This window comes from Myxine glutinosa, chromosome 4, assembly GCF_964187855.1.
Source record: "Myxine glutinosa chromosome 4, kmMyxGlut1.1, whole genome shotgun sequence".
In the NCBI taxonomy this organism is placed as follows: Eukaryota; Metazoa; Chordata; class Myxini; order Myxiniformes; family Myxinidae; genus Myxine; species Myxine glutinosa.
In genome coordinates, this window is record NC_136264.1 from 27,782,344 (window position 1) to 27,799,640 (window position 17,297).

Here is a 17,297-nt window from a genome sequence, read left to right on the forward strand (position 1 = left end):
CAGCACACGACTCTGACTCATCTCCCGTCTCTCTCTCCTCAACTGTTCTCAACTCATGGGCTGCGCGACTCTCAACTGAACTCACCGGGAACTCTTCTCTTTCTCAACTGTTCTCACCGGGCACTCAACTCACCGGGAACTCAACTGAGGACTTCTCTTTCTGCAGTGGGGGGACTCGGAGCAGGGTTTTATGGCTCCGCCCCGGCCCGACTCGAATGTTCCAAACCCCGCCTCTGGTCGTCGTGGTTAGCCACTCCCCTTGAGCCCTGATTGGCGGCTCGTGCTTACTGACCACTCCTGCCGTGCCTCCCTTTGGCCTCGGTAGACTTGTTCAGGCCTGCCGCGTGGCATTTCAGCGCCAAAAGAACACCTAAGCTCACTGGCCTACTCAACGCAAAACTAAACACAGGGAAGGACTCTGCTTACATTTACTAAGAAATAACTGAACTATCGCGAGGCTTCATGTTGTGGTGCGTCTTCCTACAAGGGGGAATTAACCTTTATTCCAAAACCACAACAATATTTTTTGTGGTTAACTATAACTTTCTTGATATTTGTGTGGTTAACTATAACTTTTTTGATAGGCTACTTTACAAGATTTATCCAGATAGTTTGATTGTTGTAAACAAGAGTGACTTGCTGTATATCTGGATGTGTTAGTTAAAGTTAGACAGAATGGCTTTAGTACGAGTGTGTATCATAAAGTTGATGATTTCAGTTTCACTGTAGTCTTGTGTTCACCTTTCCAGGTGGCAATGTACCAATTAAAATGAGTTACAATGTCTTCTCATCTCAGCTACTTAGATTTGCAAGAATTTGTTCAGTGAAGGGTGATTTTGTGGAACGTGCTGAGAAGGTATTTTCAATCATGTTAAAAAAAACCAAAAAAAAAACCACCTTTAGAGGCCATTTTTCCCCGCAAGGCGGGGGTTGGCCTTTTTTGGGCACTGTGGTTGTTGTTGTTTTTGTTGGTCCCCTTTTTGAAGCAATGTTTTACGGCCGGATGCCCTTCCTGCCGCCAACCCTTTTTGTCGCCTTTTACGACAAACAGGGAATTACCAGTGAACTGGTACTCAATTAGCCGACCTCGGAAGGATGACAGGCTGAGTCAACCCCCCTGGCATTAATTCAGCGATCGACCGGGATTCGAACCCAGGATCCTAGGATCCTAAGCTGGCACCCTAGCCGCGAGCCCAACACCAGGCTGGATTATGTTAAACACCAGAATCATGTTAAATAGAGGATATTTGGCTGATTGGTTGATCAGGTCTTGTGAGAATGTCTTTAAATTCCATCGTCACCTTTTATGTAAGTTTGGTTGGTTTTCATTTGAACAAGTTCCTATTGCATTACATTTGTTATAATAATATTGAATTAATTATTTTAGTGAAGTTAATTCTTTAATTAATGTTGTTGATTAAGCATATATGTTTAAAACTATTTATAGATAGTATTAAATAATGGAGGTGTTTGGATAAAAATAATATTTATAAAACTAGCAACGGTACCCGCCCTATGGGCGGGGCTTCAATTGGGAGGCCCAAATGAAAAGGTAAAATATCAGAAATTGAAGGCTTTATTTTAAACGATTCATATAAACATCCGTTAAATCATATCACACGCAAATCATCAAAATCTAAACAGTATCTTACTATAATTCACCAAATGTCCCACAGTGATCGATACACTATGATCGCGATGATCGTGATCGTGAATCTTGATCGATAATCGTGTTCACAATCGCTATGTCGTATGTACTCCCGATACGTGTTTCCTTCAGTTGAAATGGGTTAGAATTCTCTCAAGCAGGGATTCAACCCGTGTCCTTATAAAAGGTCTTTGTCCGACGTCGCCGAGTTCGATCGGTGCAGCCGTGCAGCGATCTGTGCAGCCGTTTGTGCGGCACCCGGGAAAACAACATCGTCACAATGAAAACATCGTCACAAGGAACGTTATGCGAATGTTATGCGGGAGTCCAAACCTGAGAATTCTGGAGACTAAAGCTGAAATTGGGAAAACTAAATAGCCTATTTTACTCCTGGAGATCCCAGGATTATCCACCCAAAATATCGTTGGGATCAGTTCAGCAGTTTTTAGGGTACCTTTGAACGAACGGACGGACGGACAGACAGACAGACAGACGGACGGACATTTGGTGAATTATAGTAAGATACATTATAAGTAATGAATTAAAATGATTGATTGGTGGTTGCTGGGATACGTAGTGCAGCATGTTAAAATCGGTTATAAATGACAGCTTGAATATTTGAATAACAGTTTGAGTCGATGGTTCGATGGAGGTGCTGTGTAATGGCCATGTCTATCAGGTAATGTGTTTATGGCTTGGTATATTGTCATTTAAAGTGATTTATGATTTAAATTATTAGTTTGTGGTAATACTTTAAATAGAAGCAGTAATTACAGACTTGGCATTTAATATGGAATATTTTTTTGTGGGGGTGAACTTACTTTTCAAGATGTCTTAGAACCTAAAGTTCATTGGAATTATGTTGAAATTATTCTAGATTTTGTTAATGTGACCTTTAAAAGAAACAAAAACCACATTTGACATTCCGAAACAAATAAATTGATCCTTGAAAGTGATGTAAACTGATATCGAACTCAATTCATGGACAGTACTGTGTTAAACTTCTGTACGTTTTCCAGAAGTATCTCTTTATTTTGCACATTAGCCAAAAAATTTTTTAACAAAATCAAAAGTTTAATTACGACTGGGATTATGGACAGTAAAATTACAGTTCAGTACTTCGTGTAACCCCCACGAGCATTCAGGAGAGCACGTACACATTGAGGCATGCTGTTCACGAGATTTGCCAAGGTTTGGACAGGAATCGCTTGCCATGCAGTGACAATAGCCTGCTGCAATTCACGCACAGAGGTCGGCTGCTGGTCCAAGTGGTCGATTTGATGCGTTAATTCTGCCCACAAGTTCTCTATCAGATTCATATCCGGGGACATGGCAGGCCACTCCAAATGCTCTACACCACGGTCAGCAAGAAAGTGTAGGATCATGCGAGCACGATGAGGCCGTGCATTGTCATCTTGGAAGACAAAGTTTCCTCGAAAGGCTGCACGAGCAAATGGAAGCAATGTTTCTTCCAGAATGGCCCTGTACTTGAACTGGTTCAGGTTTCCATTCAAATCAACCAGGTCAGTTTTGCTCCCTGCATGAAAAGCAGCCCAAACGGTCACCCCACCACCTCCAGCTTGGACTCTTGGCACTATACAATCTTTGTTGTAGGCTTCATGCACTTGTCTGCGCACTCGGACGCGGCCATCTTGACGATAGACCAGAAATCTAGACTCGTCACTGAAGATCACGTGATTCCAGTCACGTGATCTCTCTGAGCAGGGACACCTCTCTGAGCATTTCGTTTCAGGATCTTTGACACCTGACCTTGAATGATGCCATACTGCCGAGCAATAGCACGCTGTTTTATGCCGTAATTTCGTAAAGCCACCACTCAATGACAAACAGCATTGTCGAGTTGACGGACCATCTCCAGAGGAAGCGGCAATAACTTTTGGAGACGTGCAGCAGTTGTTTTCCACGAATACAGAATGCAACAACCCTTGTATACCCGACTGTGAAGCCAATCATCAAATGCACCTGCCCGTACATTTTGCCACCCACCTGTGATATAATCCTGTTGTTGACTTCTTGCTGCGACAGACAATCAGTGACATGGTTCTTTTAACAAAGAAATCACCAAAGTGTAAAAGAAACTCACCAGATTGATATACTGAGTTAAGAAAGTAAACCCAAGTCAAGGAAAAAAAATAATTCCATATTAAATGCCAAGTCTGTAAATACGTTTGAATAAGGATATCACATTGCTGTGTTGACTGACGGGACACAACTTTGAGGTTGTGGGTCCATTGATGTTGAATAATATGCTGATGTGGACCTGCGGCCAAGGTTGTGAATCCGCCATTTGGAGAGGTTCTGGGTGGAAAGGATCGAAACCTCGATGAAACAGGGTGCCCAGCCGATGATCCTGGCAGTTGGAAAACCAGTCAATTGCTTATAAGTTAAGGTTATAACTTCAAATATAAAATAGCTTTTACAAGTAGTGTGTGTGTGTGTGTGTGTGTGTGTGCGCGTGTGTGTGTGTGTGTGTGTGTGTGTGTGTGTGTGTGTGTGTGCGTGCGTGCGTGTTTTTTTTGTTTTGTTTGTTTTTCCAGGTTCCTTCTTGTGACCAGTGCAGTAATTGGTCTTTATTTTGATTGAGCAAAGTGATATTGGGTGCTCATCACAGTTGTCACTGAGCAAAAGACAAACTTCACTTTTGTACCTCCATTGGCTTAATTGAGATTGCTGATCTTTTCTGTTCTTGGAAAATGTTTTTTGTTGATTATTTTATTTTTATGTATTTTAAACGTTGATTTAACATTTATGGAGGAGCTTGTACATAAACCACATGCAGGGCAAACGCATTGGACTACACAAGTGTACTTTTGTGTGAATTGCAAGGACATTATTAGACAATGGACAAATACATGTATAAAGGATTTGAACCTGGGTCCCCTGAGATCATGGGCAATCGGTTCAAATGAGAATGCTGAAAGGGCCAACTCTTTTTCACTTCGCCTGACTTTTTTCGTTTTTATTTTACTTCTTTTTTCTGTTATTGCAGAGGCAGCACTGGTCGTGACCGGACTGATCGCAATGTCCGCCAACTACCTACAACAGGCAAGGGTAGCTTTGGCAGGGAGCTCATGGAGGAGCGGAGCCGGGAGGTTGATATAGAGCGCGAGAGCATGCCACGTCGCCGTGAAGAGCGCCCAAAGGAGCGTGAGGATGAGCGGCGGGTCCGAGAATCCCGTGCTGGTGCGTTGACTCTTTGTTCCTCCCTGCTGTCATTACGGGCCAGTCTCTCTCCTTTTACTAAACTATCACTTATCGTTGTGATGGAGTTACTACGCTCATTTTCCAGATTGGCCATTGCAGCTCAACCCTCTGAAATTGACTTTGTGCTGTGCATTTACTGACACTAAAAACATTCTACAGGTTTTATTTGACTAATATGTGCTGTTTTATTTACTGGACAAGTTGATCAATCTCTGCGGCTTCCTTGTTCAATCCCTTCTTTTCTTTGATTATATTACTTGATAATTTCAGTGAGTCATGTAATCAATCCTCCATTGTTATAGACGTCTCTCTGTTAAATTGTTATTAATCTGCAAAAATCATTTTATGGTGCTATTGGGGGACTGCACTAATGTTGTGTGGCTTGTAAGTGAAAGTATTATTTCCTTGTGTGCAGGCAAGGTTGAACCCCCACCAGCCGCACCCCCCATAAAGCTCACAGAGGAAGAGATGGAGAGAAAATCTCGGTCTATAATCGAGGAGTTTCTGCACCTCAATGACCTTAAGGTGTGGTTGGCAAAATGCGCTGGTGATGCTGTTCTGCTTCCCCATGCCACCCGGGTCTTCCCCCATAAATGATTGTTTTTTTTTGTTATTCTTTGTCAAGTTGGCCGAGTGGTTATTTCACAATCAAATTGAGATGTGCTACTGAACATGTGGTCTCATTCTGGGAGACATAGCAACTCTACATTGCGGTGTTTATTTTATACCTCCAATACCGAAGGTGGACGGAAGTTTTCCTTTCACCCCAGTCTTTTTGTCTGTTTGTGAGCAGGATGTCTCATAGTTCTGGACGGATTCTGATGAAATTTGGTGGACAGATTGGGTGTGTGTGACGAACTGATTGATTAAATTTTGGTGAAGATCTGGATCTGATGATTTAATTATTTTTTTTAAGTGAATCTTCACCATTGAAAGATTGGGCCAAAAAACTATATATGGCGTGATACCTCAAAATGTTGTAGATGGGTTTTGACAAAGCTTTGTGGATAAGTGGGTCGGTGACAAGAATAAGCTGATTCGATTTTGTTCAAGGTCTGAATTCAGATCCGGCCTGTCAACGGCATACAAAACGTGAACTGTAAATGTGGCACATTAAAATCTGCTTTGTAGGCAACCATTGGGTGCTTTTGTTGGCAGGAAGCGATGCAGTGCGTCCGGGAGCTGGAGGTATCCCAGTTGTCAGTGTTTGTGCGCATTGGCATCGAATCGACGCTGGAGCGCAGCACAATTTCCCGGGAACACATGGGTAACCTGCTGTGCCAGCTAGTGCATAATGACATGCTTCCACGTCAGCAGTATTTCCACGGGTATGTGCTTTAAGAAAACGGAACGAGACATTACTTTTGTTTGGAGACTGCTTGTTATTGCCATCAAATTTTCCACGTATTGTGACCATTTCACAAAATACTCCTTAGTCTTTGTGTATGTCTAAACTATCTACTTGTAGTGAAAGGCATTGTGTCAGGAAGGTTTCTGCTTGGGTTGAGCTGATAGACTAATATGTTGCAGGTTGAGTGAGATACTAGAGATCTCTGAAGACATGGCTATTGACATCCCACACATCTGGATGTACCTTGCTGAGCTCATGACTCCCATGCTTGTAGATGGAGGCATCCCCATGGCTGAACTTTTCACGTGAGTTATATCGGGTCTATCTCGCCATCGTTCTCTTCTACCTTGTATCAAAGATCCAGCCTGTTTGCTTCCTTGCCATCCCTGGTAAATTTGGTCAACAATGAAAAAGTTGGTCCAACCTGATGTGCATTATTGTGTTCATTGATATCTCCTTAGACGGGGGAAAAATATGTTAACATTAAAAACGCTCTTTTAGACTTTGTTTTTAATGTCGTATTGGGGCAGGCCGATGTCAACATGCCACTTTGGAGCAATTTGACCATTTATTGAGGTACATGAATTTGTGGCGATTGAAGTTACTATATCTCAGTAGTTACTCTCTCAAAGAAAACCAAACTTGGCAGGTTATTCCATTGTCCTAAGCCCGCCGCGAGAAAATTCCACCCGTTGCTTCACTGAATATGGAGGAGGGATCTTTAATTCTTTGTCTTTAAGTTTTAGGCTGTTTTCTTAGCCGTGAGGCTCCACATACGCCATGACCCCAGACAATACAGCGGTGAACAAGGGAGCCTTTAAGTAATCTATATTATGTATGTTGCCAAAAGCACAGGGAATTCTAAAGTGTACGTTGTTTTTTTTAATGTTGATGTTTTGGCATAAACTCATGAGTGGTTGAGTTTCTCTGTCATGCTTTGAAGAAGAAGCAATGCTTTGTTCACACTGTTTCTCTGTATTGGGTGTTTGCCCTCACAATAATTAAATTATGACAAATGGGAATAAAGTTGAAGCATTTTGCAACTTGAAAAAAAACACCCTAAGCTATGGAGGTGTGAATTAAGATGACAGTGCAGAATGAGAACAGACTTACTTACAAAAATACACTTGATTATAAGAATCGCTAACGTTAACTTTTTCAGATTTCACTCCAGACATTGATACTTATTTATGGTATGGGATCTTATCCTCAAATCCGAATCCAGATTTTGATTATATGCTTTAATTAGTCCGTGCGAGTCGATGGCGTTTCCAAGGCACATTTCAATAGGCCGAAACATAATGGCGGCTTATGAACCCAGCAATGTCGTAGAGGGCTGACCACAATGGCGGACCGCCATTTTTGTAAGCCTTATTTTTGTTTTTTTGTTATGAGCACCCTGTTGGTCATCTTCAAAAAGGGGTTTTAACACACCCGAAGACCCAGTTTTCATTCATGCACTCCAAAGTATGCATGCAAAGTTTAGGGCTGGTATGTGTCATGGTTTTCGATTTATGGAGCAGACACACACACACACACACACACACCTTTTTTATTATTATCGATAGACAACACATTGTTTAGTCTTAAAATATACACCAGAGGCCTATGAAGCCAAAGAGCTGCGTGGAGTGAAAGAAATGGCAGAGATTTCTGGCCTGCTGGAGGGAATGACGTCGCCCGGCTAATGGGCGGTGCTTGTGACGTTTGGGGACAGGGGGAAGGCACTCACTCACTCCTCCCCTTCCCAACCCTCCCCCCCCCCCCCCCCCCCCACTCCCCTTCCAACAGGACAGTAAGGCCATCTATAGCATAACCCACCCCACAACAGGAATTGTTATGCCATTTTTAGCATCCAGTCAGCACATGCATACATACATACATACATACATACATACATACACACACACACACACACACACACACACACACACACACACACACACACACACACACACTCACACACACACATACGCATGTGCATACACACACTAAGGTGGATACTTTGAGACCTGTGATGGCTCTGTTCCACTTTCTAAAACCTGCATATGGAGATAACAACACAGGTGGATCTGATATGTTTCTGTTTTCTTGCTTTCTGTGGACTCTCCATCCTTGAAGCATCAGATATCTGCATTTTATTGATTAACGGAAACAAGATATCCTGCATTAGTAAAGCCTAAATTCTAAGAGTACTTTAATATATTTTGTATTATTAACACGAGATATCAACTTTGCATGTTCAACAATCTTTGTATGCTTGTCATGCTTAGGACAGTGAGGTCACCTGCCAAGTTTGGTTTCATTTGAGCTAGTAACTGCTGAGATGTAGCAACACCAATGTGCATACATTTCCTACACCTCAACCAATGGTCGAATTGCTGCAAAAGTGGCATTTTGACATAGGCCTCAATCAGACTAGGGTGCATCAAACACCCCGTTTTTGAAAATATTCTCATTAATCTCGTCTTTTTTTCGTTACACACGCCCTATAGAGCATGTCTAAAATATTTCGAGTATTCAATTTTGTTTAGCCCCTCCCACCTCCCCACCACGATCAGGTAAAAATTGTGACCCCCGCTAATCTGATAAGGTAAAAATTATGTACCACCGCTAATTGGTTGCTTTGGCCAAATATGAGATTTTTCAAATGTTATAAAAGTGAGAACACTTTCTTATAGTAATTTAGGGGCACTGATTCTAAAAATGGCCTCTAATAGGTGGTGTGATCAAAATTACAAAATTGAAAAAAATCCCAAAATTGGATCCAAAAAAATTAATATAATGGTGCGAGTTTAACAGCAAGTTCTTCTCTGGGGCTGTAACAGAGTTCTCTTTCCAAAGGCTGAGGTCGAAGTGCCTGAATTCTACCCTTTGACTTTTTCCCCTGAAGGCATTATGTTTTCCGGGTTGTCCGTCCGGCTGTGCGTGCGTAACGGATTTTTGTTACCGCGATAACTTGTGAACCACTGAAGGGATTTTTACCAAACTTGGCAAAGGCATGTACAAGGATACAAAGCTGAACCGATTAGATTTTGGGTTGACCGGGTCAAAGGTCGATTGTCATGTGACCTTTTATTTAAAATCTTTGTTGCCACAATACATTGTGAATCACTGAAGAAATTTGATCCAAACCTGGTATAACTATAGGCTGTAATACAAAGATGAACTGATTATTGCATTTTCGCTTCAAAAGGTCAATGAGACATGTGCCCTTTAATTGAAAATCATTTTGTTACTGCAATAACTTGTGAACCACTGCACGATTACAACCAAACTTGGCACAAGTATCGATTGGTAATGCAAAGTTGAACATCAATGGATTAAATTTTAGGTGCAATAAGTCAAAGGTCAGTCAGTCAGTCTTGTGACTTTTGAAAATCATTGAAGACCATAACTCGAGTTATGAGCATCTGCTTTTTTTCACTTTGACTTTTCTCTTCTCTTCCCCCCCCCCCCCCCCTTTTTTAATCTCAGTGCTGTCTTTCTGTCTCTGTCTCTCGCTCTCTCTCTCGCTCTCTGTCTCTGTCTCTCTCTCTCTCGCTCTCTGTCTCTGTCTCTCTCTCTCGGTCTCGCTCTCTGTGTGTGTGTCTCTCTCTCTCTCTCTCTTTCTTTTCTCATTCTCATTCTCTCTTTCTCTCTGTGTCTCTGTCTCTTTCACGTCAAATTATATTTCGTAATTTATTCTTTTTTTTTTTTTAAAGTTAGTTCATATAGGGCAGTGCTTTGGTATAAGTTATGGTTGGTTTGTTGATTATTTCTTGCGAAAATCGAAGATTTTTCAAGTATATTAGTTGGTCTTGTGCATTATTCTGTCTGTTTGTCAGTCGCCTACAGGTCACAATTTTTAACCGATCTTCACAAAACTGCACCAAACGGTAGAGTTGGTCATAAGCAAGAAGCCTTTTGTTTTTGGGATCAAAAGGTCAATCAGGTCAACATCGGCCAAATGTCACCAACTTTGTCATATTTCTAAAATCCTCAATTTCTCAATTTTAATCCAATTGACTTGAAATTTGAAGAGGATTTGCAAATCTGGACACTGAATTCAATCACCAATTATATTTTAGGTCAACATAGGCCAAAAGGTCAACATCCTAGTTTAGAGATTTCACGAGTATTGTGCTATGCACGACATATTTCTTGTTTTTTTTAATTCTTTCGGCACAGTTTTGCTCTCTTATTCACTTTTAATAAAAAAAATTCTCAACAACCGCTTATCTGATCGATACTAAACTTTCAACATAAGAGCTACTCCTCGTGGAAAATTTCTTAACGGCAACTATGATGTCATCGGTCATGTGGCATGGCAGCCATATTTGATTAAAGGGAAAAGTTTGGACATCTCCAAAAGCACTTCGCAGAAAAAATTTAAATTTGGCACATGTCACCACTCCCCATGGGGAATAAAGCTTGGTAATGATGACTTCATCGGTGAAGTGGTATGCTAGCCATAACTCGATGAATCAAAATCCTTATCTGAAAATGATTGAGGGTGATCTACGAAGACACTTGTCAAGATAATTAAATTGATGATGTAATCAGTCACGTTTGGTTTGGCATTTAGCCATATTGGATTTAGCCATAGGTTTGGCAGCCATATTGGATTGAAAAGAAAAACCTTTTAAAATCTTCTTCTCCAGAACTGCTTCAGAGATCGATGCGAAACTTCAACCACATGATATTTTGTGTTGCAAACCCCTCCCCCACCTATTCCAGCCTTTTTGTTTCATCTGTGCACATTTAGAATGATCATTAGTTGGTTTCATTTCAACTTGATCTCCACTGTAATGTCCGATAGCGATTGAAATAGATTCTCCTTTGATGGATAATTATCCAAACATATCATAGTTCATAGTTCAGCATGTTGTGGCTTTGTATGAGAATTGCCAAGTCTGGATGTTTGATTTTGTTTAGTACCAAAAACACACACAAAAAAAACATTTTTTGACAGAAGCATTAACCTTTAAGTTATTAGTCCCCTACCGGTTTACACCGGAGGGGACTATAAGTTTGAACTCCGTCCCTCTGTCTGTCAGTCCGTCAGTCCGTCACGCAAAGAACAGTTTTCCGGACTTTTTTTCTAAACTCTTAATGCTAATGATTTCAAACTTGGTACATGGTTTCCTCATGATAAGTTACAGATCAAGTTCGAACTTCACGACGTTTCGATCATTTTTGACAAAGTTATGGCACTTTGAACTTTGGGAATTCTGATAATTCTGATGATCCTTAACTCAGTGCCATTTTAAGTTTTAATTTCCTTTAAAAAAGATTTTCTCTGCAATAATAGGACCGATTGAGATAAAATTTTCACCATATGATGGACTCGGTCTGTAGAATATTTTAATGGTAATTATGACGTCACAGGTCACGTGGTTCATCCGCCGTATTGATTTTCGTGAAAACACGAAAACCCCTTTTTCTTTGCAACGGCTGAACAGATCGAGGCCAAACTTTGCAGGCAGAATCGCATACCCATGACGAACAAAAAAGTCAGGGAGCATGACGTCGTGCGTCACATGGTTTCAGAGTTATGACGTTTTTAAGCATGAACCTTTAAAACCGAGCTCCTCCCTCATTTTTGATCCGATCGAGGGGAAACTTCACAGATCTGTTCAGCATATCAATCTACTAAAATGTCCTTTTGGAATTTGCGATAGGATGCGTGGTTTGGCAGATATCGTTAATTAAACGAAAATATTTTTTAAAATGGATGTCTCTTGTTTATTCTGGAGTTCTCCTCAAGCCGCACCGCGTGCCCTCAGCCTCGTCTCGCGAACGTCAACAGCGCGACACAGCACGCGCTTTCCGGAAGGGCGGAGCCAAACCGGGCAATATATATATATATATATATGTATATATATATATATATATATACATACATATATATATATATATATATATATATATACACACACACACACACACACACACACACACACACATCGATCATTGATCGTGAACCGGAAAATATAATAAATTACACATGGTTTCAGAGGTATGACGTTTTTAAGCTTTTTTTTTTTTTTTTTTTTTTTTTTTGTATACTGAATCGAGGCTCGTGAAAGAGCTAACATTTACTTCACAAACAAATCAACCAGACAAACAAAACACACAAAAAGCGGGAGCGGAAAACAAGATGGGGAGAGAAGGGGAAGCACACAAACACAACATTTGAGAGCAGGGAGATGTTTGGAAGGGAGAGGGCTTGGGGGGAGGAGGCATGGGAAGGGGGGGGGGTGGAGGGAGAAGTATAAAACACAAGGACACCAATGACTTCCAGGACAGAAGTTGGTATTTCAAAAAAGTGGAATTGGGGTGAAATTAGCGGGGGTAGAAAAGATCAAGGTTTTGGATGGGGGAAGATAAGAGATGGTGGTGAACAGCTGTTTTAAAGACCTGGAGGGTGGAGTGGGATTGAAGAGCGTGAGGGAGTTTGTTCCAGAGGCGGGAGAAAAGAGGAATGAAGGAGTGAAGGTGAGCAGAGAGTCTCGATTTTGGCAGTTTGACCATAAGAGGGTTGCAGGCAGATCTTGTGCGACCTGTAGGAATATTTGCGGGACAGAGCCCAGAGAGAGCTGGGGGGGCAAGGCCAGAGAGGAGTCGGTAGAAGATGGAAAGACCACCAACCTGCCTGCGGTGAGTGAGTGAGAGGCCCTTGGAGTTAGCTTCATCGCGGGAGATTCCAATGATTCTGAATGCTTTGGTTTCAACAGCGTGAAGACGAGCTAGGTGTGAGGCAGGAGCACCAGCCCAGAGGGGAGAGCAGTATTCCATTGAGCTGCAGATGAAAGCCTTGTATGTGGTGAGGAGCTCAGGTGTGCCAAGGAAGGACTTCGCACGACGGAGGATGCCCAGTCGGCGACTGGCTTTGGAGGCCAGATTTGAAATGTGGTTTTCCCAGGAAAGATCATGGCAGATAGTGAGACCCAAAAGCTTGAGTGACAGAACTTCTTGGAGAGGATTATTCAGAAAGTGGATGGGAGGGTTGTCCAGTCGGTCTTTTCGGAGAGACATCGTAAGAGTGTGAGATTTGTCAGGATTGAAAGACATGTTCCACTTGTTTGCCCAGTCTGTGATTTTGTCCAGGTCTGCAGAGAGTGAGGAGGCAGCAGACTGCCGATCTGAGGGATGAAGAATGGAGCGACAGAGAGTAGAGTCATCAGCAAAGAGATACAGAGGATTTTCAAGAGAGTCAGAGAGATCATTGATGAAGACCAGAAAAAGCACAGGGCCGAGAACACTGCCTTGTGGAACTCCAGCCTGAACAGGAAGAGGAGATGAGAGAAACCCATTCAGGGCCACACGTTGACTACGACTAGAGAGGAAGTCCGCCAGCCATGCGTGGAGATTTCCATGGATTCCAAAAGAGGAGAGTTTGGTGAGCAGAGCGGGGTGCCAGACCGTATCGAAGGCACGTGATATGTCAAGGGAGACTGCTCTAATTTTCTGTTTGGCATTGAGGACCTCCATCCATTGTTGAGAAAGCAGAAGCAGCATGTCCAGAGTAGAGTGTCCAGGTCTGAAACCAAATTGATGATCAGAGATCAAGCCATTGGAGAAGAGGAAAGATTTCATATCTGAAGCAATGATGGATTCCATTCCATGACTTTGCTGATAATTGGGAGAAGGCTGATTGGTCTGTAGTTGCTGGGATCTGTTTTTGCACCTTTTTTGTGCAAAGCGGTGATGTTGGCAGATTTCCAAGCAGATGGAAGATGACCTTGAGCAAAAGAGAGGGTGAAGAGAACAGAGAGAGGGAGTGAAAGAGCGGAAGAACAGGATTTTAGGACCCGTGGGCTGATGCCGTCAGGTCCAGTTGCAGAATCCGAGTCGAGGGTTGACAGAAACTTTTCCACCTTGTCAGGAGGAAAGGACACAGAGTCCAGGAGCAGCTGGGTACGACTGGGTACGGTGGGTACAGAGAGGGATGGGTTTGGGACACAAGATTTAGAGGCAAACACAGAGTTGAGGCATTCAGCTTTTTCACGTGCGGAGTCAGCCGTGTGGCCATTTGAGGTGAGGGAGGGGATGGAGGGGGAACAAACACCAGAAACAGATTTGACCAGACGCCACCAGGATTTGGAAAAGGGAGACAGATAAGAGAGTTCGGTCCTGAGAACGGAGAGATATTGTTTCCTGGCTCTCCTGAGGGTGGACACACACTTGTTTCGGGCTTTGTGAAAGGAAATGAGATTTCCTTCCGTTAGATTTGCTTTCCAGGAGACGAAAGCAAGTTGTTTCTGGGCAATAACCTCACCACAAGATTCCGTGTACCATGGACGGGAGGAAGGGTATGACAACAGAAGACGAGATGGGATAAATCTGTGCATGAGAGAGAGCAGTTTGCTTTGGAAGAATTCCCAGGAAGAATTTATGTCAGAGGCAGTAGAGATGGGAGACCAGTCCAGATGATTGATGGCTGCTTGAAGACCGTGCCAGTTGGCCTGAGTGAAATGCCAGACTCGTCGACGCTGAGGAGGCTCTCTGAGAATGGTCAGGGAGATGTCCACTTTAACAAGCACATGATCAGAAGAGCCGATTGGAGCAGAAGAAGAGCAGCAGAAATTTTCAGGGAAGTTAGTCATAACCAAGTCCAGAAGAGAAGATGCTCCGTTGACTGAAATCCGGGTCGGGAAATTGACAGATTGTGTCAGTCCCAGTGAGTCACAGAAGTCCTTTGCTGAAGAGCCATGGCTGGTGAGAGAGGTACCCACACCCAGCCAACTGGCATGGTGACAGTTGAAATCACCACATATGAGGAAGAGAGAGTTGGGATGGGTAGATAGAAGTTGGTCCATATTCTCAGACAGCGAGATGTAGATGGAGTCATCACTGTTTGGTGGACGGTACAACACACATATGAACAAAAGGTGGGAGCGAAGGGGAAGCCGTAGCCAAAGGTATTCCTGGGGGTGAGGTGGAGAGAGGGCAGTGCAGGGCGAGTGAGGAAGAGAGTTTTTTATAAAGATAGCAACCCCACCTCCAGGACGAGGCTCAGGTCTATCATACCGGAGTAGGGAGTAACCTGGGAGAGATACCAAGGAATCAGAGACATCATGAAGGAGGAAAGTTTCTGTTAAGCAGATCACGTCTGGTTTGTCAGAAGCAACCTGTATGGAGAGATCAGACATGTTTGAGCGAAGGCCCCGGATGTTTGAGGTCCATACTGTTAAGGAAGAGGAAGGGGGAGCATCGGATACAAAACGGGTGGGGGGGGGCAGCGGTAGGGTAAGATGTGGAAGAGGTAGGGAGAGCTGTTGAAGGTGTGTCAGAGATTACAGAATAGCTCGGAGAAAGGGAAGGATGGGGCAGACAAAAGGTTTGATGGTGATTGGGAGAGGCGCAGTGAGGTGTTATTTGACGAGGGGGAAGAGCGAGGCAGAAGGTTGAGGGAGATGAAGGTGAAAGTTGGAAGGGGGAAGAAGCGGGGAGGACGCTCTGAGGGGGAGGGGTGAGAGGGGAGTCTAGGAGGGGAGGAGCGAGGGAGAGTCTCGGAGGGGAGGGGTGTGGGGGGAGATTTGAAAGGAATGGGTGATTGGGAAGATTTGGAGGGGAGGGGCAAGGGGGAAGATTTGAAAGAGATGGGTGATGGGGATGATTTGGAGGGGATGGGCAAGGGGGTAGATTTAGAGGGGAGGGGTGATGGGATTTTGAAAAATGTACGATTAATGGGAAACGAACATTTATTGCAAAATGAGTTTCTTGAGACATTTGAGTCAAAAATACGTTTGAGGACGCTGGAGGGAGGATGGAGTGCTGGAGAGTTTAGGGAATGAATGAAAGATGCATGATAAGAGATGGAATTTTTTTTTGGAATGAATGGATTTGGTGAGCAAGTCGAAAGCATCCTTTTATAGAAGAAGAAGAAAAAGGTGTTATAGAATATGACAGAGTACAGGTCTTCAGGGTTCAGATGAGACATTTTTTAACAACGTGATCACAAACAGCGTGGTCGAAGAATGAACGAACGAACAACTAAGAACGAATAAATGAATAAAAACGGAAGGAAATGTTTTTGGGTTTTTTTTGTTTTTTTTTGAGATTTTAAAACAAGGAAGTATGGGATGAAAAGACCGTGAAAAACAGAGACCGGAAAAAAATTGCAGCGCGATCAGAGAACCGCTGAGACAAAAACAAAGCCTAAAGCCAAGGTTGGACACAGTAGCCTAGTAGTAGTACTACACTTAGGCCTCAGAATACACGATGAGAAAGACCGACGATTCTGTACACAGGTATGAAAAACCAACGCCAAGAATACTATTAAAGACACCCCAATAGGTACATACAATACCAGTTTCGACAAAAACACAATTGTGAAAAGTTACTTAACTTCGAAAGCGAGCGTGCATGGACAGCTTTGAAGAGACGAGACCTCCAATCTTGCGCATGCGCAGCATGAACCTTTAAAACCGAGCTCCTCCCTCATTTTTGATCCAATTGAGGGGAAACCTCACAGATCTGTTCAGCATATCAATCTACTAAAATGACCTTTTGTAATTTGCGATAGGGCGCGTGGTTTGGCAGATATCGTTAATTAAACGAAAATATTTTTTAAAAATGGATATCTCTTGAATCGCTAGTACCTCAGACCGTGAGTTCGTAATTATATAATTCACACAGTGCAATACGTGCAGGCCGCTACACGGAGCGACCTTGCGGGCTTATCAACGAGGCGAGGCGTGACACACATGTGTCTCAGCATACCTCAGATCAAGTTTGAAAACCAGCATCAACCGTGCATAAATTTGCATATTCGATCATTTTTGACAAAGTTATGGCACTTTGAACTTTGGTAGGGGACATGTATTGCAGCGCAATACTCAGAATGCTTGTTTAAATGGGAACGTTTTTGCTTTGCGAATGAGACAAAAAGGCAAAAGAGATTGCAATCAGTACTTGCATACATTGCGGAGCCATTGTCGCTCCTATGTTCACTGCTGTGTCAGTCTGAGCATGGCCTTACCATCTGCCCCATTCTCACTACATTTGGTTTGTTTCTTTGATTTATCGCACTGAATTTCCTTTGGGATCCTCAAAGCAGCATATCCTTCGAGTTTGTCTTTTGCT

The 17,297-nt window shown here is 42.9% G+C and overlaps 1 protein-coding gene across 5 annotated transcripts in view; it reads left to right on the forward strand.

Moving 5' to 3' along the window:
- Nucleotides 1-17,297, forward strand: part of LOC137425734 (uncharacterized) — a 331,211-nt gene that overhangs the window by 286,990 nt on the left and 26,924 nt on the right. For all 5 annotated transcript variants that reach the window (XM_078775548.1, XM_078775550.1, XM_078775549.1 and 2 more), the window contains 4 exons: nucleotides 4,659-4,852; nucleotides 5,289-5,398; nucleotides 6,032-6,201; nucleotides 6,404-6,529. In XM_078775548.1, coding sequence (XP_078631674.1) covers nucleotides 4,659-4,852; nucleotides 5,289-5,398; nucleotides 6,032-6,201; nucleotides 6,404-6,529 — 600 coding nt within the window. The remainder of the gene's footprint in view (nucleotides 1-4,658; nucleotides 4,853-5,288; nucleotides 5,399-6,031; nucleotides 6,202-6,403; nucleotides 6,530-17,297) is intronic.